This window comes from Odocoileus virginianus, chromosome 16 (genome assembly GCF_023699985.2).
Source record: "Odocoileus virginianus isolate 20LAN1187 ecotype Illinois chromosome 16, Ovbor_1.2, whole genome shotgun sequence".
Lineage (NCBI taxonomy): Eukaryota > Metazoa > Chordata > Mammalia > Artiodactyla > Cervidae > Odocoileus > Odocoileus virginianus.
In genome coordinates this window covers 1,513,058-1,531,346 of record NC_069689.1, presented here as the reverse complement: position 1 = coordinate 1,531,346, position 18,289 = coordinate 1,513,058, and the positions used below count along the sequence as shown (strand labels likewise).

Below are 18,289 nucleotides of genomic sequence, written 5' to 3'. Positions count from 1 at the left end.
GAAGGAGTCAGTCTTCCGTGCCCAAAGGCAGGGCATGAAGGGTGCTGGGCCTCAGGCCCACCAGGGGGCTCAGGCCTGCTGGGGCCTGACCTCTGGCCCGGGGCCTGCCCACAGGTGGAACAGCAGCTGATCCGCTACGTGCATGATGGGAGCGAGACCCTGGCAGACAGTTTTGTCCTAGTGGCTAACGCCTCAGAGATGGACCGCCAGAGCCACCCCGTGGTCTTCACCATCACCATTCTGCCTGTCAACGACCAGCCCCCCATCCTCACCACAAACACAGGCCTGCAGGTGAGAGAGTTCTAGGACCGTCTCCCACTGTCCCCGTCCCCACCAGAGAGGCCCAGCATGTAGCTCCCCTTCTGTGAGCCTCAGCTTCCCCCTCTGTAAAATGGGGATCCTGCCCCTTGATGCCCTAGGTTATTGGGAGGATAGAAGAGCTACTGCACCGAAAATAGAACACAGGTGTGAGGCTTTGTAATTGGTCACTTACAAGGGCAGCAGACAGCCTTGTGAATGGACATGCTTGATCCCGCTGCTCCCTGGACTCACCCTCATCAGGAAGCTTTTGCTCTTTCTCCGCACCAGGACTCCTGAAGAAAGCTGTTTCTAACCCTTAGGGGTGGACTCCAACTGCTCCCCCTTCCACCCCCGGCAAGTGCAGGCCGCAGCTTGACTCCCCAGTCCCCTGACTCTTACACTACTGCAGGGTAGTGGTGTCCCCATCCAGCAGAGGTGGAGGCTGAGGCCAAGACAGGTGACAGGACTTCTCCAGGGTCACAGTGGGAGTCACCGAGGGAACAGAAAGAGTGTGGCTTGACCAGGGCCACACAGCAGGATAGCAGACGGGCAGGGCCCTGAATGCTGACCTCTAGGGTATAGCCTCTGGCTCAGCAGCAGCTATAGAAGGTTTCAGAAGAGGGCTGATTTGGGCTGTCTGTGACATGAGAATCTTTGGTGTATAGGATGTGCCTGTGGGGAACAGCCCGGTGCCGGGGAGGCCAGCAGAGGGTAGGTTTCAGGCTGAGGGCTGCCGGGAGACCGCAGTCAGATGGCGCTGTGTGCCATTTCGCCACCAGGTGGTGCTGTCTACCGTGTTTGTGCCAGGAGCCCTGCACTAAGGCCCTGTCTATACATTATGGCCCTCCTTCCAGAGTTCTGGCTGAGGTCAGCCTTGGACTGGGAGAGGGAATCCCAGCGTGCTTGGTTTTCCAGGGAGCCCCTCCCCAGTACTGCTCATAAGTTGCTGACCCAGTTGGACCCTCGGAATGGGATTCTGTCCTGCTAACAGGACGGAGGCTTGTGGGGTCTCCCCTTCACTCAGCGTGGGGAGGGGCTGCCTGCACCCAGGAAGCCTTTACCCACCTGCCTGGGGGCTCGTGATTGCACTGGGAGCACCTGGGCCCTCATCAAGTACTGCAAGACAGTGGCCTGCCACCAGCCTCTCCAGCTCACCACTCCTCCTACCCCCTCCCTCACCTGGAAGGGGAGCCCATTTCTAAGTATCCTGATCAAATTCCCATCCCATGCTCCTGCCCAGACTCACCATGGAGGGTCTGAAAGGAGACCCGTGCCCCGCTGGTGAACCACAGAGGCAGCACTATGGGTCAGGGTTGGGGGGTCTCTGGGTGGTGAAAGCTGGGGGCTTCCTGGGGTAGGGGTACATGAGCTGGTCTTGAGGGACAAGCTGGACTAGGGCAGACGGAGAGCAGGGAGCCTGGGTGTGGGAACCTTGGGCCAACAGGGGAAAGTGAATGGGATGGAGGGCCCCTTTGTGCGGGGGAGCCCTGTATGGTGGTACAGTTGGAGCCTTGACAATGCGCCCAGGCCAGGGAGGAATGAAGTGGGTGGGCTTGGTGGGAGCAGACCCCTCACAGGCCTGTATCCCCAGATGTGGGAGGAGACCACGGTGCCCATCCCAGCGGAGGCCCTTAGGGGCACAGACAGCGACTCCGGACCCGAGGACCTGGTCTACACCCTGGAGCGGCCCAGCAACGGACGGGTAGTGCTGAGTACGGCGCCGAGCACCGAGATCCACAGCTTCACCCAGGCCCAGCTCGACGGCGGACTCGTGCTGTTCTCACACAGAGGTGGGTGCCGAGAGGTGGAGGTGCCCCGAGGCTGGGTGCCCGTGTGAGCCGAGGCTCAACTCCCCTCCTGTCCTAGGAGCCCTGGACGGAGGCTTCCGCTTCAGCCTGTCTGATGGCGAGCACAGCTCCGCGGGACACTTCTTCCGGGTGATGGCCCAGAAGCAGCTGCTCCTCTCCCTGGAGGGCAGCCGGACGCTGACCGTCTGCCCAGGTGGGTGAGCCACGCCAGGGCCCTTCTGCCTCCCCAGCGGCCGCGGGTCTGGCCCTGGCTCCCGGTCAGAGGCTGACAGTCCCCCCTGGCCTCTTGCAGGGTCCGTCCAGCCGCTCAGCAGCCAGAGCCTGAGAGCCAGTTCCAGTGCGGGCACTGACCCCCAACACTTGCTCTACCGGGTGTTGGGGGGCCCCCGGTTTGGCCGGCTCTTCCACACCCAGCAGGGCAGCACCGGGGAGGCCCTGGAGAACTTCACTCAGGCAGAGGTAAGGGCTGCTATCTTCAGCCACTCGAGGCTTAGACTCCATCCAGTCTAAGGCCCACTCTCCCCCTGGACACATTTGTGGACACGGGTCCCAGCTCCAGCCTCCCTGGGCCTGCCATGGTCCAGGCCCTGTATGCCCCACCTTCCAGAAGCTGCCAGGCTGGGGGGTGGGGGAGGGATGGGGCTTAGTGTTCCAGGGAAAGGAAGAAGGATGCAGGAGACCAGGGCTCTAGGGGCCCAGAGCAGGGATCAGGTTCTCAGACTTGGCTTCCAGAAGGAACTGCACTTGGACCCTAGGGGAGTAGGGCAAGGGTATACTGCATAGGGGACCCTAGACACCCCAGTGGCTGGGGAGGGACAGTGTTTAGTTTAGGGGGGATACAGTTTGGGATGAAGGCAGCTGGTGGGCTTGAGGGCAGAGATGTGTGCCCGGGGCTCAGGTGAAGAGCCAGAAAGAAGCAGAGTGGGTCCTGAAAGCAGACGAGTGGACACAGGCAGCTGAGTAAGTCGAGCTGGGGGTGAAGCTGCCATCCATGCTTCAGGGCAGCTTCAGGACACAGCTGTCCCCAAGCAGAAGCCACCAGTGAAAGCTAGAACTCTCAACCATGCGAAGAGGCAGACCACCGGGCTGCTTCTGTGGGGGTTCCAGAGCGCTCTGTGCTACCTGGGCCAGTGGGGCCAGCAGCCATCATTTAAATTAAGGTCCCTGTAAGCGCAGGAGGCGCCCAGCATTCCAGGGCAGCCTTGGCTCTCCCTGAAGGCGGAGCATGGCAGTGGGGGGTGGGGGGGGTTGTCTTCCAGGTGAGGGCAGGAAGGAACTTTAATGAGGGTGAGAAGACGTTCTCAGGTCTCTCACATCACCGTCCCCCAGGCTCAGGTTCTCTGTGCTCCCAGCATCTGCTATGGCACCCCCTTCGCAGCCATCCCCACAATTAAATATTCAGCAGGGCAGCTGTGCACCCTGAATCCCAGGATGCCCGGGGGAGGGGGATGGAGCAGGAGGAGAACTTCAGGCCCCTCCCCCACACTGTGGACTAGATTGAATGGCCACCAGGGGGCCAGGCTGGCAGCACCACCCAGGGAAGCTGGAGGAGGCTTTGAGGCAGACACACCCTCCCCTTGGTGAAGGGGGCAGGGCAGAACGGGGTGGGATCTGACAGCGCCTCGGTGGCACAGTACTCTGAGCTGGGGGGAGTGGAGAGGAGACAGGGGCCAGGTGTCTCCATTCTACAGATAAGGAAACTGAGGCTTACAGAGGTCAAGGGATTTTATTCGGATCCCGTGGCTATTTGAAGCCATCCCAGGGCTATGCCTTCGGCATGCTAGTCCAAGATTCTTTCAGCAAAGGATGCTACTGGTTCCCAGAGGCCAGGGACCCCTCCTCACCTCGCCTGTGACTTGCCTCATCCCCAACCAGACAGCCCCCCCACCCACAAGTACCTCGTGTACCCAGACCTCCAGCTTCCCACCACTCAGCTCCCGAGGGTCTCTGTTTCCTTCCTGCTCATCAGTCAGCCCCAGGCCAGAGGTCACAGCTGGCAGTCCTTGTGGACCACAGCTGGCCCACAGATGTGTTTTATTTGGCTTGCGCATGCATTTAATATTTTTAAATTAGTGGTCAAGATATAACCTTTGGGGTATTTCACCCACACGCAACCTGATTTCCAGTTTCTTAAAAAGTTTGTGTTCCCCTCTCCCAGACAGCCTCTGAAGAGCACCTCCTGCTTAGACCAGCTCTGCTCCCCCTCCTGACTCGGCAGGGTGCCCCACTTCACCACAACCCCGGTGCAATAGTGAGATGGAAGCCTAGAACCTCCCACACACTGTGACCCCAGTCGGCTTCCTCCTCACTATTGCACAAGTCCTGTTTTTCCACGAGAAGGAAAATAGTTCCCTGTGTCTCCTAAAAGGGGAAAACAAAAGATAAGCCAAGAGGACACAGTGGGATTAGAAGGGGAGGGAGTGGATTTCTTGATGGAAGTGGAGACTACTCCTTGGTGTTTAACACGCAGCTGGCCCCAGAGAACAGCGGGCGTGGCTGGAGTGGAGAGGGAGGAGGTGAAGTCGCAGGTAACAGGTCACACCGGGTCTTTGAAGCCAAAGGGTGGTGAGCCATTGCACTGTCTGAGCAAGACTGACAGAACCCAACTTACATTTTTAAAGCTCACCCTGACTTCTGTGTTAGAACCCACCTGCGAATGCAGGAGACCTAAGAGATGCAGGTTCGATCCCTGGGTCAGAAAGATCCCCTGGAGGAGGACCTGGCAACCCACTCCTTACCTGGAGACTCCCCATGGACAGAGGAGCCTGGTGGGCTAGGGTCCATAGGGTTGCAAAGAGTCGGACACGACTGAAGTGACTTAGCACGCAAGCGTGAGGGGCAGAGAGAGAGCCAGGACACAGTTAGGAGGCTCCGGCAATGATCCAGGCCAGAGATGACACTGTTAAGAGAGGAAGCGAGGAATCAGGGGTGACTCAGGGTCTGGGGACCCGAGCCACGGGAAGAACAGAGCCATGCCCTCCACAGTGGGAAGGCTGGGAGAGGCAGAGCAGATCAGGGGTCGTCTCGGATATGCTGAGTTTGAGATGTCCCTCAGACATCCCAGTGGAGCTGCCCAGGAAGCAGGTGGCTATGAGCCTGGAGTTCAGGAGAGTGAAGCCCGGGATTGGAGAGACAAATAAAGGGGTCGTCTCATGGCTGGCATCTGAGGATGTGAGACCCAGTGAAAGTACATGGGTAGTGCCTGTAGGCAGACTGTCAAGGCCAAACCACAGACATATGGGGGGGGGGGGGGGGGCGGGACCAGCAGGAGAGTCTCTGAAGAAGCAACTAGTGAGGCTGGAGGTCAACCAAGGGAGCAGAACCGCTTGGAAGCCATCGGGTAGGCTGGAGGAAGGAACACTCACTTGTGTCCAGTGCTGCTGAGAACTGGCCTCTGGATTCAGTGACATGGAGGCCATGGTCCCCCTGGCAACAGCAGGAACCGAAGTCTGGGGGAGTGTGCTCAAGACTGTGTGGGGGAGAGCATAGATTATTCCTTCTGGCTTTTTGCTACAAAGAGCCTAAAAGGTGAAAGAACGAATGTTGGTGTAAAAAGTGAAGTCGGGAGAGGTTTCTTCTTTAAGATGGACGGAAAGCATAGTTACCTAATGATGGGACTGATCCGCCTGGGGGGACATTGATGCCACGGGGTGAAGATGGGCATTGGTAGAAGTGGTGGCTTCAGTAGGGAAAAGGGACAGAGATTTCATGCAAAAGAGGACCGAGCTGCTGTGGAGAGAGGCACAGATAAAGTACTGCTTTCTCAGGGGCTCCGAGAGATGAGGTGACTCGCCCAAGGTGGCAGAGCTGGGGTTTGACAGAAGCGTCCGGATCCAGAGCCTAGCTCTCCACTGTCACGTGACTGTTTTGTGGCGACCCGCTGAGCTGATGAAGGAGACATAGAGCGAGGCACACTGGGGAGAGCCGCGAGGGTGGCTGGGCTCTGGGGGTCTACCAGGGAGACCCCAGGGCCCAGTGCCAGCACCAGCCTCCAAGGGGGTCCCAGGCCCTGCAGGATCCCATCCAACCAGTGGGGTGTCCCCACAGGTATATGCTGGGAACGTTCTGTATGAGCACGAGATGCCCTCCGAGCCCTTCTGGGAGGCCCATGACACCCTGGAGCTCCAGCTGTCCTCACCCCCTGCCCCCGACATGGTCGCCACCCTTGCCGTGACCGTGACTTTCGAGGCTGCCTGTCCCCAGCGCCCCAGCCGCCTCTGGAGAAACAAAGGTGAACAGCATCATGGGCTGGCAAATTTGGGGGTGGGGGGCACAAGGCCAAAGGTCAGCAGCTCGTGTCAGCTCTGAGGACCTGGTATATTACAGGGAGGATGGGCAGGTGGGGTCAGCAGGGGGATACGATCCCAGTCCTCCTGGGACCCTGAGGCCCAGGCTGGGGTGCCTGGTCTCACCAGGGAGGGACAACTGGGCCTTGAAGACTCTGGTCTGAAGGTCCACGGTTCTCCCTTCGGTGGACGGGAACCTTCACAGCCTGTGTCCCTTCCCCAGGTCTCTGGGTCTCCGAAGGCCAGAGGGCCGAGATCACCACTGCGGCCCTCGACGCCGCCAACCTTCTGGCCAGCGTCCCATCGCCCCGACGCCTGGAGCATGACGTGCTCTTCCAGATCACGCAGTTCCCCACGCGGGGCCAGCTGTTGGTGTCCGAGGAGCCCCTCCATGCCGGGCGGCCCCACTTCCTGCAGTCTGAGCTGGCCGCAGGGCAGCTGGTGTACGCCCACGGTGGCGGGGGCACCCAGCAGGATGGCTTCCGCTTCCGCGCCCACCTCCAGGGGCCGGCGGGGGCCCCCGTGGCGGGACCGCAGACCTCAGAGGTCTTCGCCATCACGGTGCGCGATGTGAATGAGAGGCCACCGCAGCCTCAGGCCTCCGTCCCGCTCCGGCTCACCCGAGGCTCCCGCAGCCCTGTCTCCCGGGCCCAGCTGAGCGTGGTGGACCCAGACTCCGCTCCCGGGGAGATCGAGTATGAGGTGCAGCGGGCCCCCCACAACGGCTTCCTGAGCCTAGCGGGGGCCAGCCCGGGGCCGGTGACCCGCTTCACGCAGGCTGACGTGGATGCAGGACGCCTGGCGTTTGTGGCTAATGGGAGCAGCGTGGTGGGCGTGTTCCAGCTGAGCGTGTCCGACGGGGCCAGCCCCCCGCTGCTCATGTCCCTGGCTGTGGACGTCCTGCCCTCAGCCATTGAGGTGCAGCTGCGGGCGCCCCTGGAGGTGCCCCAAGCTTTAGGGCGCTCTTCCCTCAGCCGGCAGCAGCTCCGCGTAGTTTCCGATCGGGAGGAGCCAGACGCAGCCTACCGCCTCACCCAGGGGCCCCGGTACGGGCATCTGCTGGTGGGCGGGCAGCCTGCCACAGCCTTCAGCCAGCTCCAGGTAGACCAGGGAGACGTGGTCTTTGCCTTCACCAACTTCTCCTCCTCTCATGATCAGTTCAGCATCCTGGCGCTGGCCAGGGGTGCCAACGCATCTGCCACGGTGAACGTCACCGTGAGGGCTCTGCTGCACGTGTGGACAGGTGGGCCGTGGCCCCAGGGTGCCACCCTGCTCCTGGACCCCACTGTCTTAGATGCGGGAGAGCTGGCCAACCGCACGGGCAGTGTGCCGCGTTTCCGGCTCTTGGCAGGACCCCGGCACGGCCGCGTGGTTCGAGTGCCCCGGGCCAGGACAGAGCCTCGGGGAGGCCAGCTTGTGGAGCAGTTCACCCAGCAGGACCTTGAGGATGGCCGGCTGGGACTGGAGGTAGGCAGGCCAGAGGGTAGCTCTCCCGGCCCCACGGGTGACAGTCTCATTCTGGAGCTGTGGGCAAGGGGTGTCCCTCCCGCTGTGGCCTCGCTGGATTTTGCCACGGAGCCTTTCAACGCAGCCCGGACCTACAGAGTGGCCCTGCTCAATCTGCCTGAGGCTGCTCGGACTGAAGCCAGGGAGCCAGAGAGCGGCACCCCCACGGGCGGGCCAAGCCCAGCGACCTCCAGCCCCGTGCCCCCCATGGCCAGCGGGGGCTTCCTGGGCTTCCTGGAGGCCAACATGTTCAGCGTCATCATCCCCATTTGCCTGGTCCTCCTGCTCCTGGCCCTCATCGTGCCTCTGCTCTTCTACCTCCGCAAACGCAACAAGACAGGCAAGCACAACGTCCAGGTGCTGACCGCCAAGCCCCGAAACGGCCTGGCCAGTGACGCCGAGACCTTCCGCAAGGTGGAGCCAGGCCAGGCCATCCCACTGACGGCGGTGCCTGGCCAGGGGCCCCCGCCGGGGGGCCAGCCTGACCCCGAGCTGCTGCAGTTCTGCCGGACAGCCAACCCTGCCCTCAAGAACGGCCAGTACTGGGTGTGAGGCCTGGCCTGGGCCCAGATGCCGATTGGGCCAGGGACAGGCTTGCTCGGGCCCCGGCCCCATTGCTCCCATGCCCTGGTGCTGTCTGAGTCTCCCCAGGGCCAGAGAATCCTGGGGACACCAGGGTGTGGAGGGTGCTGGGAAGCAGGCCCAGGGATCCAGGACCAAGTGGAGACAAGAGCTGGAACCTCCCCAGCTCACTTCCGGCCAAGAGAACTGCAAGGGGCGGAGAACAGAGGCGGGCTCAGAGTCAGGTCCCTGCCCTGGAGCTAGTGTGGGTGATCAAAACCAGAGCCGCCTCCTGGAAGAGCAGGACTCTGAGTCCTGGGTCTGTGACCTTGGGTAAGTCACACTTGACCCAGGCTGCTAAGAGGGCAAGGAGCAGAGAGGGATGGCGGGGCTAGATGGGGATTCCTGGATTTTCCACGCCATGCCAGGCCTGCCTTCATCTCTGCCCCAGGATGGGGAAGAAAACTTCCCCTGGTTTTTCAGGGAGATGCTATTCCCTGGGGCAGAGGGCAGGAGGAGAGGGTCCCCCCTACTCTCTCAAAAGCATAAGCAGTGGAATCATATATCCAGGGTGCCAGGTGGGTGGGTTGCTCTGGGATGGTTTTATTTAAGGGGGATTGCAAGGAAGCTATTTAACATGGTGCTGAGCCAGCCTAGACTGATGGAGCCCCTGGGGTAAGGGATGGAGAAAGGTCTGAGGCCAGCTCAGTCCCAAGGCCCCACCTTGATGGACTGATGGCTAGGCAAGAGTGGGTCTGTGGCCCTGGAGAGGGCTGGGCTGGGGAGTATACAGGTTCTCAGGCCCTGGACTGCCGCAATGCCTGTGCCCCTTGAGGACTGTGGGGTGGGTACTTGGGGGCACTGGGCTCTGTGAGGCCTGGATAAAAGGTGCTTCAGAGGTTCTGGACAGCTGTGTGTTGTTTGTCTGACTGTGTACTGGGGCCCCGTCCACACTAGCCTGCACTCCCCCAGGCCTGTCACCAGGATAGATGGGGCCTGAATTTCCACCTCCTGGAGCCTTTCAGATCTCTGCCTCCACCTGTGCGGGCAGGTGGGCCAATCTTTGTGGGATGGGGCTTTGGTTTGGTAGGGATAAGTAGGCCCTCTTCAAAGAGCTTGAAGAAAAGAAAAACAAAACCAAGAAACATTCAGAGCCCCAGCTGCAGGTGTCTTAGCCTCAGTTTTGGGCTCCACAGCCCTGTTTCTCTGTCCACCTCTCAAGAGGTTGCAACAGCAAAGATGGGGAGAGAGGGGGACTTGGGGATCCCAAGGCTGGGGCATGGGGCCAGGGACAGAGGGGAACTTGGGGATCCCAAGGCTGGGGTATGGGGAGAGGGATAGAGGGGGACTTGGGGATCCCAAGGCTGGGGCATGGGGAGAAGGATAGAAGGGGACCACCACAGGTGCCCCTGCTCGGTTCCCTGGAGATTTTCCCATGGAAGATTTCTGCTGGTCTCTGCCCTTCCAACAGGGTTTCCCCGGTGGCTCAAAGGTAAAGAACCCATCTTTCAATGCAGGAGCCACGGGTTCAATCCCTGGGTGGGAAGATCCCCAGGAGAAGGAAATGGCACCCTGCTCCAGTATATTCTTACCTAGGCAGTCCCATGGACAGAGGAGCCTGGCAGACTACAGTCCATGGGGTCACAAAGAGTCGGACACAACCGAGGGACTGAACAACCAACCCTTCCAACGAGAGGACCAAGAGTGCTTTTTTTCAAAGGCAGAGCGAGCAGCAAGTGTTCCAAAAAGTCATCTGTCCCTGTAGCCAGAGATAGATCTGAGACAAAGCATCCTCAGACGGTCTTTCACGAGTTGCTGAGGAGCCACCACTCTGGTCCTTTCCCTTCAGAGGGTCTCCCAGGGTCACGGGCAATGGAGACAGATTCTAGCTCCCAGAGAAGAGCCCAGGCCCTGGGAGCAGGTTGGAGTCCTCAGAAGAACAGCAGGAAAGTGGTCTGAGCTCTGGGGGGACGTGGGAGGCCGGGGGAGGGGGAGGGGTGAAGGGAGGGGCATCTGGGACCTGAGCACAGCTGCATTGGGGGTGGGGGGCCCCAGCCAGCCGCTGGCAGCTCAGCAGCATCACCTCTCTGCTGTTTCCCACATCTGTAGCATCTGAACCAGGAATTAGGGCAAGAGAGGAGATTCCCTCCCTCCCACGCTTCTGTCCCTGGACCACCCCTCCCCACAATGCCCTTCACATCTCAGCATCCAGCCTCCTAGGACTTCCCCTGCTCTCAGAAGTTTTGGGAAGGAAACCTGGAATCCTGGTGGGTCACTGCAGGAAGGGCCCCCAGAGAACCCAGGGGGACTAAGAGGGCAAGAGGCTTGTCTAGAGCCTCACACAGCAGGCAGCCATGCGTGCGTGTTAAGTCACTTCATTCTTTCTGACTCTTCACGGCCTTACGGACTGTAGCCCACCAGGCTCCTCTGTCCATGGGGATTCTCCAGGCAAGAATTCTGGAGTGGGTTGCCATTTCCTACTCCAGGGGATCTTTCCAACCCAGAGTTCGAACCTGTGTCTCATGTCTCCTGCATTGGGTAGACCAGAACCCTGAGCACAGTCAGCTCCTGTTGCCACATTGAAAGCCTCCCCTTCATGGAAGGTGGCCAGGACCCATAAGTGGCGGCTCTGCAGAGATCCCTCTGTACCCGGAGCTCAAAGTCCTGGCTCTGGCTTCCTTTTCAAGCCTGGCCTCTCCAATCCACCCCATGCCAGCCTCACCCAGGGGCCCTGCCAAGGGCGTCTCCATGCCACGCCCCACTCTCTGGTCAGCTTCTCTCTGGAGTTCAAGGCTGCATCCTCAGGGCCCTGATATCTAGGGCCAGCCTCCACCCAGAGCAGCCAGTTTCCCTGGGAGTGTAAGCTGAGATGAAGATGACGGACCCACCAGGCAGGATCTGGCTCGGCTCAGGTTCCCCCAAGAGGCCTGACGACACCCTCTCTGTTCACGTGGCCCAGCCTGCCCTGCCCCCAGAAAGCTGGCACAGGCCAGTACTGCTCTTGCTCCTTCAAGCCTGGGCTGGACAGTGGGCTGGCACCCAGGCGTTGTGCCAGCATCTCTGCCAGGACCTGGGAGAGGGTCTTGACTGGCACACCATCCTCAGAGCCCATTCTAAATGCAGGGCCTCGGTTTATTAGGTAAATCCCTTGCAGATTTCAGACAAGCACCCCCAACTTAAGGAGGTTGCTACCCACTTTACAAAATAACTCACCATTCCTTCATTTAAGGAGCTGGTTCCTCCCAGGCACTGAGGATAGGCGCCAGCCAGTGTACAAGCACTCAGGAATGTCCGGGAGCCTCTGACCTTGTTAGACACACATACACACACACACACACACACACACACACAGTGTGGGCTTGTGCTCACAGCTATGCACTTTCAGACCTTCAGAAACAACACAGAGATACATACTTGCCTGTGTACCCCCTACACACACACACACACACACACACACACACACACACACACACAAACATGCACTTATAGGTACACAAACTCCAGAGTTGAGTGCCCCTTGCCTATGGTCCTCCCACAGTCCCAGGAGCTGGCCATGTGGTACCTGGGATATGCAGCCCATCACCAGGTCCGAACTCACTTCCGCACAGTGGGGAAGTGACCCCACTGTGGGAAAGATGGTGGAAAGGGGTATGGGGAGCAGGGTAGGGCTTGCCAGAGGGGCCCAGGTCCCCAGCTTGGAAGAAGCCTTGCCCACCACCCTCAGTGGTTTAGCCTCTTAGATGCTAAAAAAAGATGGGGGGGGGGGCTTCCTTTGAGCCCCTCTCCTCATTCTGTGAGCTGGCCCTTTAAGTGGAGTTGCCTGGGCAGCTGTAGACCCACAGAGCTGGAACCATTGTCCTCCAATAGGAAGGAAGAGAAATGGTCCTCCTTCCCCACAACCCTTCTCTCCTGACCAATGGGAACCCCAGGGGTGTTAGCATCTTCCTCTGGGCCCTGAAGATTCCAGATCTTAAAGGGCTGGAGGTACCTAAGCAGCAACACCTCCCCCCACACACACACCACCAATTTCTCAGGTTGGGTCTGCTGTTCCTGGCTGGCACATGTGAGGGAGCCCTGACAAGTGAGTGGAGCCAAGATGGGGCAACCAGACATGCTGGACTCCTCTCTCTACAGCCCCATCCTAGGTCCTCTCATAGTTAATGTCATAGTTAACCACCCCTGGGATTATTTAGGCATTGGCAAGGGTATTTGGTGCCAAAAATCCTGTGGGAGAAGCAAACAGAAATATACCCAGCCCTTCCTGAAGAGCCCCAGACATGCCAGTGAGTAACTACCACACCGTGTGTGCCCTAACCCAGCGGCGTGAGCTGGCTGGTGGGAGGGCCTCCGGCTCTGGCTGCTTCCTTTCTCCTTACAGAGCGCTGGGTCTTTCCACACCAAGAGCAGCCAGGCAGTGCTAATGCCGAGCATGCCCAACCCACCCCCTGTGGGTGGTACTGTGTTCCTTCACCTTTCAGATGTCCTGGGAGCCCCTAAAGACAGAAGCAGCCCTTGCTTAAATCAACCAGTGGCCCAGAAGTGACTTTTCTACCTTAACACGGCTCCCTGGGCCCCCAACCTAGGAACTGCCTGCTCAGCTAGCCCTTAGCCTGGAGCTACACCCAAGGCTTCCTTCTGAAGCTTTGTGAGGTCACAGAGGGCTCAGGTGTCAGTCCTGAAGTCCAAATTAGCTAGGCTGTCTAAGTCCTTGAAGCAGGGGTGAGGCTGGCAGGCAGGTCTGATCCAGCGAAGAGAGTCGGCAAGGAGTTGCCCACTCCCACCCTTACCTCCCAGCGACAGACAGGTCCCTGGCCAGTGCATCAGTTCTACGCACCCCCGCCGTCTGCGATCCAGCCCGTCCTTCTCTCCCTGGCCCCTCCCCACCTGCAGAGGGAGGGACGAAGAAGGGAGGTGTCCAGCCAAGGTTACCAGTCAGTGCCTTGGGTCTCCTCCAGGGCAGAGCACGGCAGTCAGAAGAGGGAAGAAGCCGCTGGCCCGGCTACCTCCCAGCATGATCAGGAAGTGAGGCTGGGCCTCCCCAGAGCTCTCCATAGAAGGTGGAGAGGGTAGGGAGCAGGAGGGGCTGGACGGAGGCTTCCAAGCTAACTCTTCTGCCCCCCCTAAATAAACGCTGACTCTGACCTCCAGCCTGTGTGCTGCCCTGCTAGTGGGACTGTCTCTGGAGCACCCAAGTCCCCTCCCTTCCCAGATCTCGGAGGCCCCCAGCTTGGGAGAAGGTCCCAGCCTTGCAGCCCTTCCCTGCAGGAGGTCTACACCTTGTAGGAAACATAGTTCAACTCTGTGCTCCCTCGGGGCAGGGTCATGCCAGCCCAATGCTAGGCATGCAAAGATGGTCAGGAAACATATATTGCAAGAATACAGCCCCTCCCCACAGACCCAAGAGGTCTCTCACCACCAGGCCCACCCAGACCTCTTTTCCCAGCTTCCCTCATCCCCCAGGAGAGCTGACGAGGCTCCCCACTGCTGCTCCGGCTCCTGCCTCCCCTCCCAAGCGCAGGCAGACCTCAGGTTTCTAAAGGGCAGGTTTGACTCTCTCCCTCCCAGACTCTTCTCTGTCCCTCCACACCCGAACCATGGCTCCCTCCCACCCAAAGAGGTCTATCTGCTCAGAATCTCATGGGCAGAACACTTTGACCAAGTTAAATGTGGAAGCCCACCAGAGAGAGAGTCAAAATGGATTACACAGGGCAGGAGGGGGAGACAAACTAGAACCCCTACCACTCAGGCTCCCCTGCTACTCCAACCCCTTGCCAGAACCTTCCTGGCCCAGCTGGTCTAACCACTGCGGGACCGCCTGCATTCAGCTTGGGGGCTCAGAGTCCCAACCTTACAGGAGTGCCTTGCCACAGTCACACAGCAATCCGTTGGCAGAGCTGGGCCTCCTCGAGTTTCCAAACCCCTCCAGACGCCAAGGATGCCTCTCCCAGCAGTGGGATTCCTGGTTCCCACAAAGGCAGCAAGGGCAAGCGCAGGTGGGCCAGGGCTGCCAGCCATGCTGACCGGGGCAGAGACCGCCAAGAACCAGAGAGCAGCAGGGGGAACCCTGTTGGGTCTTGTTGAGGAAGGTGGAGCCTGTTGTAAAGGGCTGTTGAGCAAGCAGGCAGGTGGGCGAGGCTGGCAGAGCCTGGGCACTCCTGGAAGGCAGTGACTCAGGGGAAAGGCCCCTCTGAGTCAACCTGGCTAAAAGGTTGCCTTGAGAGGGTGGCACCTGCACAGATGGCTGGAGCAAGGTCTGAGGACTCCGAGAAGCTTCCAGGCCTCAGGACCTTCGCCCTTCTGCCCCATCGTCTGCCCTGAGGACCTCAGAGTCTGGGGGCAGAATCCAGGGAGGGAGGGCAGAGGTGGAGACTGTGCCAGCCCAGTGAACTTGCACAAGTCCACCCACCTGTTTTAACTCGTGACGGGATCACTGACACCGGAGAGGACAGAGCCAGCTGGGAGGAGCCGGCCGCCTGCTTTCTGCCTAGACCCCCACTGCTTCATTCCTGCCCCATCTCCTGTCCCTGCCAGCATCTGTGCAATGTGTCCAGCCAGAGGCCCAGGCCAGCTCCCGCTCCTCTGCCTGAGTTAGGACCTAGCAGAGCAACTGACCAAGGTTTTGTTTCAAAGGGTCACGGCTGTGGCAAAGCTCTTAGAAGAGCCTCGGACACGCAGTGAACACTCACTTCGTGTGTAAACAGTCAATAAATGTTGACACTGTGATGAGTCGCTGTTGTAACAGCAATTGTTGTTGAATTGCCTGGTGTGGATCTGGCATGCTGTAGGTGCTTCCAGGTTGGTGTTACTGTGATCTTTGTAATTTATCACAGCCGCCACAGTACCTGGTGCACAGTAGGTGCTGAACAAATGTTCAGTCTTCCTGGAAGGCCAGATGCATCCCCCACCTGAAGAAGATGGACGTGGGAGCATGTGCTTTGCTGGGCTTGGGTAGGGAGGGTGAGGTGTGCAGCAAGGGGCCAGGTTCTAGGTAGGAGAAGCCAGCAGCCCGACTCTGACCTCCTGCCTCCCCATTGAGTTAGAGGACTTACCTGAGGTTAAGTCAGAGTATCAAGAGGGAGGAAGACGATACAGAGCTTGAGCGAGGAGGAAACAGGCCCTGGAGCAGACAGGGCTCTGGGGGCAGACTGAGAGACGCTCCTGTGGAAGCCAGGTCTGAGCAGAAGCAGCCCCCAAGAGTAAGCCTGGCATTGGGCTGGAAGCACTCCTTCCCACTGCCCATGCCCCCAGGGTCCACCTCTTATGACGCAGAACCAGGGTAGGAAGTGGGGGACTCTGAGACCTGGACCAGAGCTCTGCACCCAGTCACCCCCAGTGTGAGTGGCCCTGTTTGCCCAATTACCCAGGAGTCACCCGAGGAGCCTGAAGAGTTGGTCAGGTTGGAACACCACCACCCTCATACGTATGTACCCCACCCAGCCAAGCCAACAGGGCAGGGCTGCAGTGCAGGGAGGGAAGGAGGCTGCCCGCTCACCAGCTAGGACGGCACAGCCTCCCGCTAACCAGAGATGAGCAGGGAGGGGCTCTCTGCTCTGGCCTTGAACCCAGCCCTCTAAAGCAGGGCGGGGTGGGGGTGGGGGCAGTGGATAGGATCTGATCCTTCCCACCCATTCATACCCACACTTTGCTTAGGAAGAGGGAACGACTCCCCAGAGCAAGTCACTGGCTCCTAGGGGGTGTGGGAGATGACATCAGCCAGGAAGCATGCATTCGGCCATCAGCTGCTGCGGCAACACACACGTGTGTGCACACACACACAATTTAAGGGACTGCCACATGCGGCCGCACATGCAGACATGTGCAGATTGACTCCCTGACAGCAGCCGACCTGTGCAAACCAGAACCCACACACACCTTCTCCCCAGAGACCTGAAACACTGCCATGTAGACATTCTGGGTCACCAGCTATGAGCCAGGCACCGTGCTGGGCACAACAGAGTTACCCCAGGTCCCCTGAAGCCTGTCTTCTAACAAACAGATATATTTAACATCTAACTTGCAGAGGAGATTGTGTGATATCTTGAGTTTTTTGGAAGCAACAAATGTCAGGGAGTAAGATACTGGCCCAGGGTTGATAATTGTTGAAGCTCAGGTATGGACACACAGCGATCCATGATACTGTATTAGTTTCTCTATTTTGTATATGCTGGCAACTTTCCAAAATAAAAAGTTAAATACATGTACATATTTAATTGGCAATTGATAATAAGTAAAATGAAGGGGGGAAAAAAGGCAGGGTAAAGATACAAAGCACTAGAACTAAGAAGTCAAGGAAGGCTTCTCCAAGGAGGTGACATTTTAAGCAAAGACCTGAATTAACTAAGGTTCAAACCACACAGACATTTGGGAGGAAGAACAGTTATCAACCCTGGGCCAGTGTCTTACCCCAGCATTCCTTGCTTCCAGCAAACTCTAGATATCACACAGTCTCCTCTACAAGTACTTAAAAGTGCCCAAGTTAGATGCTACATATAGCTTTTTGTTAGAAGGCAGAAAAAAGGACATTCCAGACAGAGGGGACCCACAAATGCAAAGGTCCTGAGGTATAACAAGCTTGAGAAATAGCAGTTCAGTAGGTCTGGAATTCTGTGACCAAAATACACAGGATTCTACAGTGAGATCAAAGGGGCCTTGCGGCTGTGATAAGAGTTAAGAATCTCTCTTAAGAACAGCAGGATGCCCTGGAGGTCAAAAGCACGGGACAGATGTGATTTGATTTAGAATATGGTCTTAAAAACCACTCTGGAGACTCCTGTGATGATCCAGTAATTAAGAATCTGCTTCCCAATGCAGGGGACGCAGGGTTCAATCCCTGGTCAGGGAACTGAGATCCCACGTGCCAAGGGGCAACTAAGCCCATGAACTACAACTAGAGTAGTTGTAGTGGCCGCAAGGAAGTGCCCACATGTAGCAGGTACACATGTATATGCCCAACACAGCCAAACAAATAAATATTAAAGAAAAAAAACACACAGCTCACCCTGGCTCTTGTTAGATCTTTGGGAGGAGGAGACAACAGAAGTGTTTGGAGACTACTACAGTAGTCTGGACAAGCATGGGACTGGCTTGGGACTCATGGTGAGATGGTGAGACGGATCCAGTGTAGGATCTCTTTTGAGGCACTTTGCTCACGGGTGGATGTAAAGCGAGAAAAAGAGAGAAGCTGAGCACGATTCCCTGAGAGCTCAGTTGGTAAAGAATCTACCTGCAATGCAGGAGACCCTGGTTCAGTTCCTGGGTTGGGAAGATCCCCTGGAGACGGAAGAGGCTACCCACTTCAGTATTCTTGGGCTTCCCCTGTGGCTTAGTTGGTAGAGAATCTGCCGGGAATGTGGGAGGCCTGGGTTCAATTCCTGGGTTGGGAAGATCCCCTGGAGAAGGGAAAGGCTACCCACTCCAGTATTCTGGCCTAGAGAATTCCACGGACTAGTCTACAGCCATACCACTCTGAACGCGCCCGATCTCGTCTGATCTCGGAAGCTAAGCAGGGTCGGGCCTGGTTAGTACTTGGACGGGAGAATTCCATGGACTGTATAGCCCATGGGGTCACAAAGAGTTGGACACCACTGAGCAACTTTCATATTCACTTTCAAGCATGATTCCAAAGCAGGACCTGAGCTTGGAAGTGAGGGCTAGGGACACAGTGGGGAGGATTGTGCAACCGGTTGACTACGGGCAAAGAGCATCCCGGTAGGGACCTCACACCCAGCGTCAGCCCCCCAGCAAGCACACAGGGGGATGCACACACACTCTGGGACACCAGGCACAGAGCCTTTGCCCCACCCTGCCGGCCCCACACAGAAGCCCCAG

At 58.4% G+C, this 18,289-nt stretch overlaps 1 protein-coding gene, 1 long non-coding RNA gene and 1 pseudogene across 2 annotated transcripts in view; 2 read left to right on the top strand and 1 right to left on the bottom strand.

Annotated features, from left to right (window-relative positions):
- Window positions 1-9,368, top strand: part of CSPG4 (chondroitin sulfate proteoglycan 4) — a 35,485-nt gene extending 26,117 nt beyond the window's left edge. The window contains exons 5-10 of the mRNA XM_020873617.2: window positions 115-291; window positions 1,892-2,090; window positions 2,167-2,301; window positions 2,401-2,567; window positions 6,156-6,339; window positions 6,618-9,368. Of these exons, the coding sequence (XP_020729276.2) occupies window positions 115-291; window positions 1,892-2,090; window positions 2,167-2,301; window positions 2,401-2,567; window positions 6,156-6,339; window positions 6,618-8,452 (2,697 nt within the window). The 3' untranslated portion in view covers window positions 8,453-9,368. The remainder of the gene's footprint in view (window positions 1-114; window positions 292-1,891; window positions 2,091-2,166; window positions 2,302-2,400; window positions 2,568-6,155; window positions 6,340-6,617) is intronic.
- Window positions 3,816-6,214, bottom strand: LOC139038652 (uncharacterized). Its single transcript, XR_011491667.1, has 2 exons — window positions 5,474-6,214; window positions 3,816-5,007 (listed from the first exon to the last, which is right to left on the bottom strand). It is a non-coding gene; the product is annotated as an uncharacterized lncRNA (long non-coding RNA).
- An 8,540-nt stretch (window positions 9,369-17,908) lies between the features above and the next one.
- LOC139038870 (5S ribosomal RNA) lies at window positions 17,909-18,017 on the top strand (annotated as a pseudogene).
- Window positions 18,018-18,289: the final 272 nt, after the last annotated feature.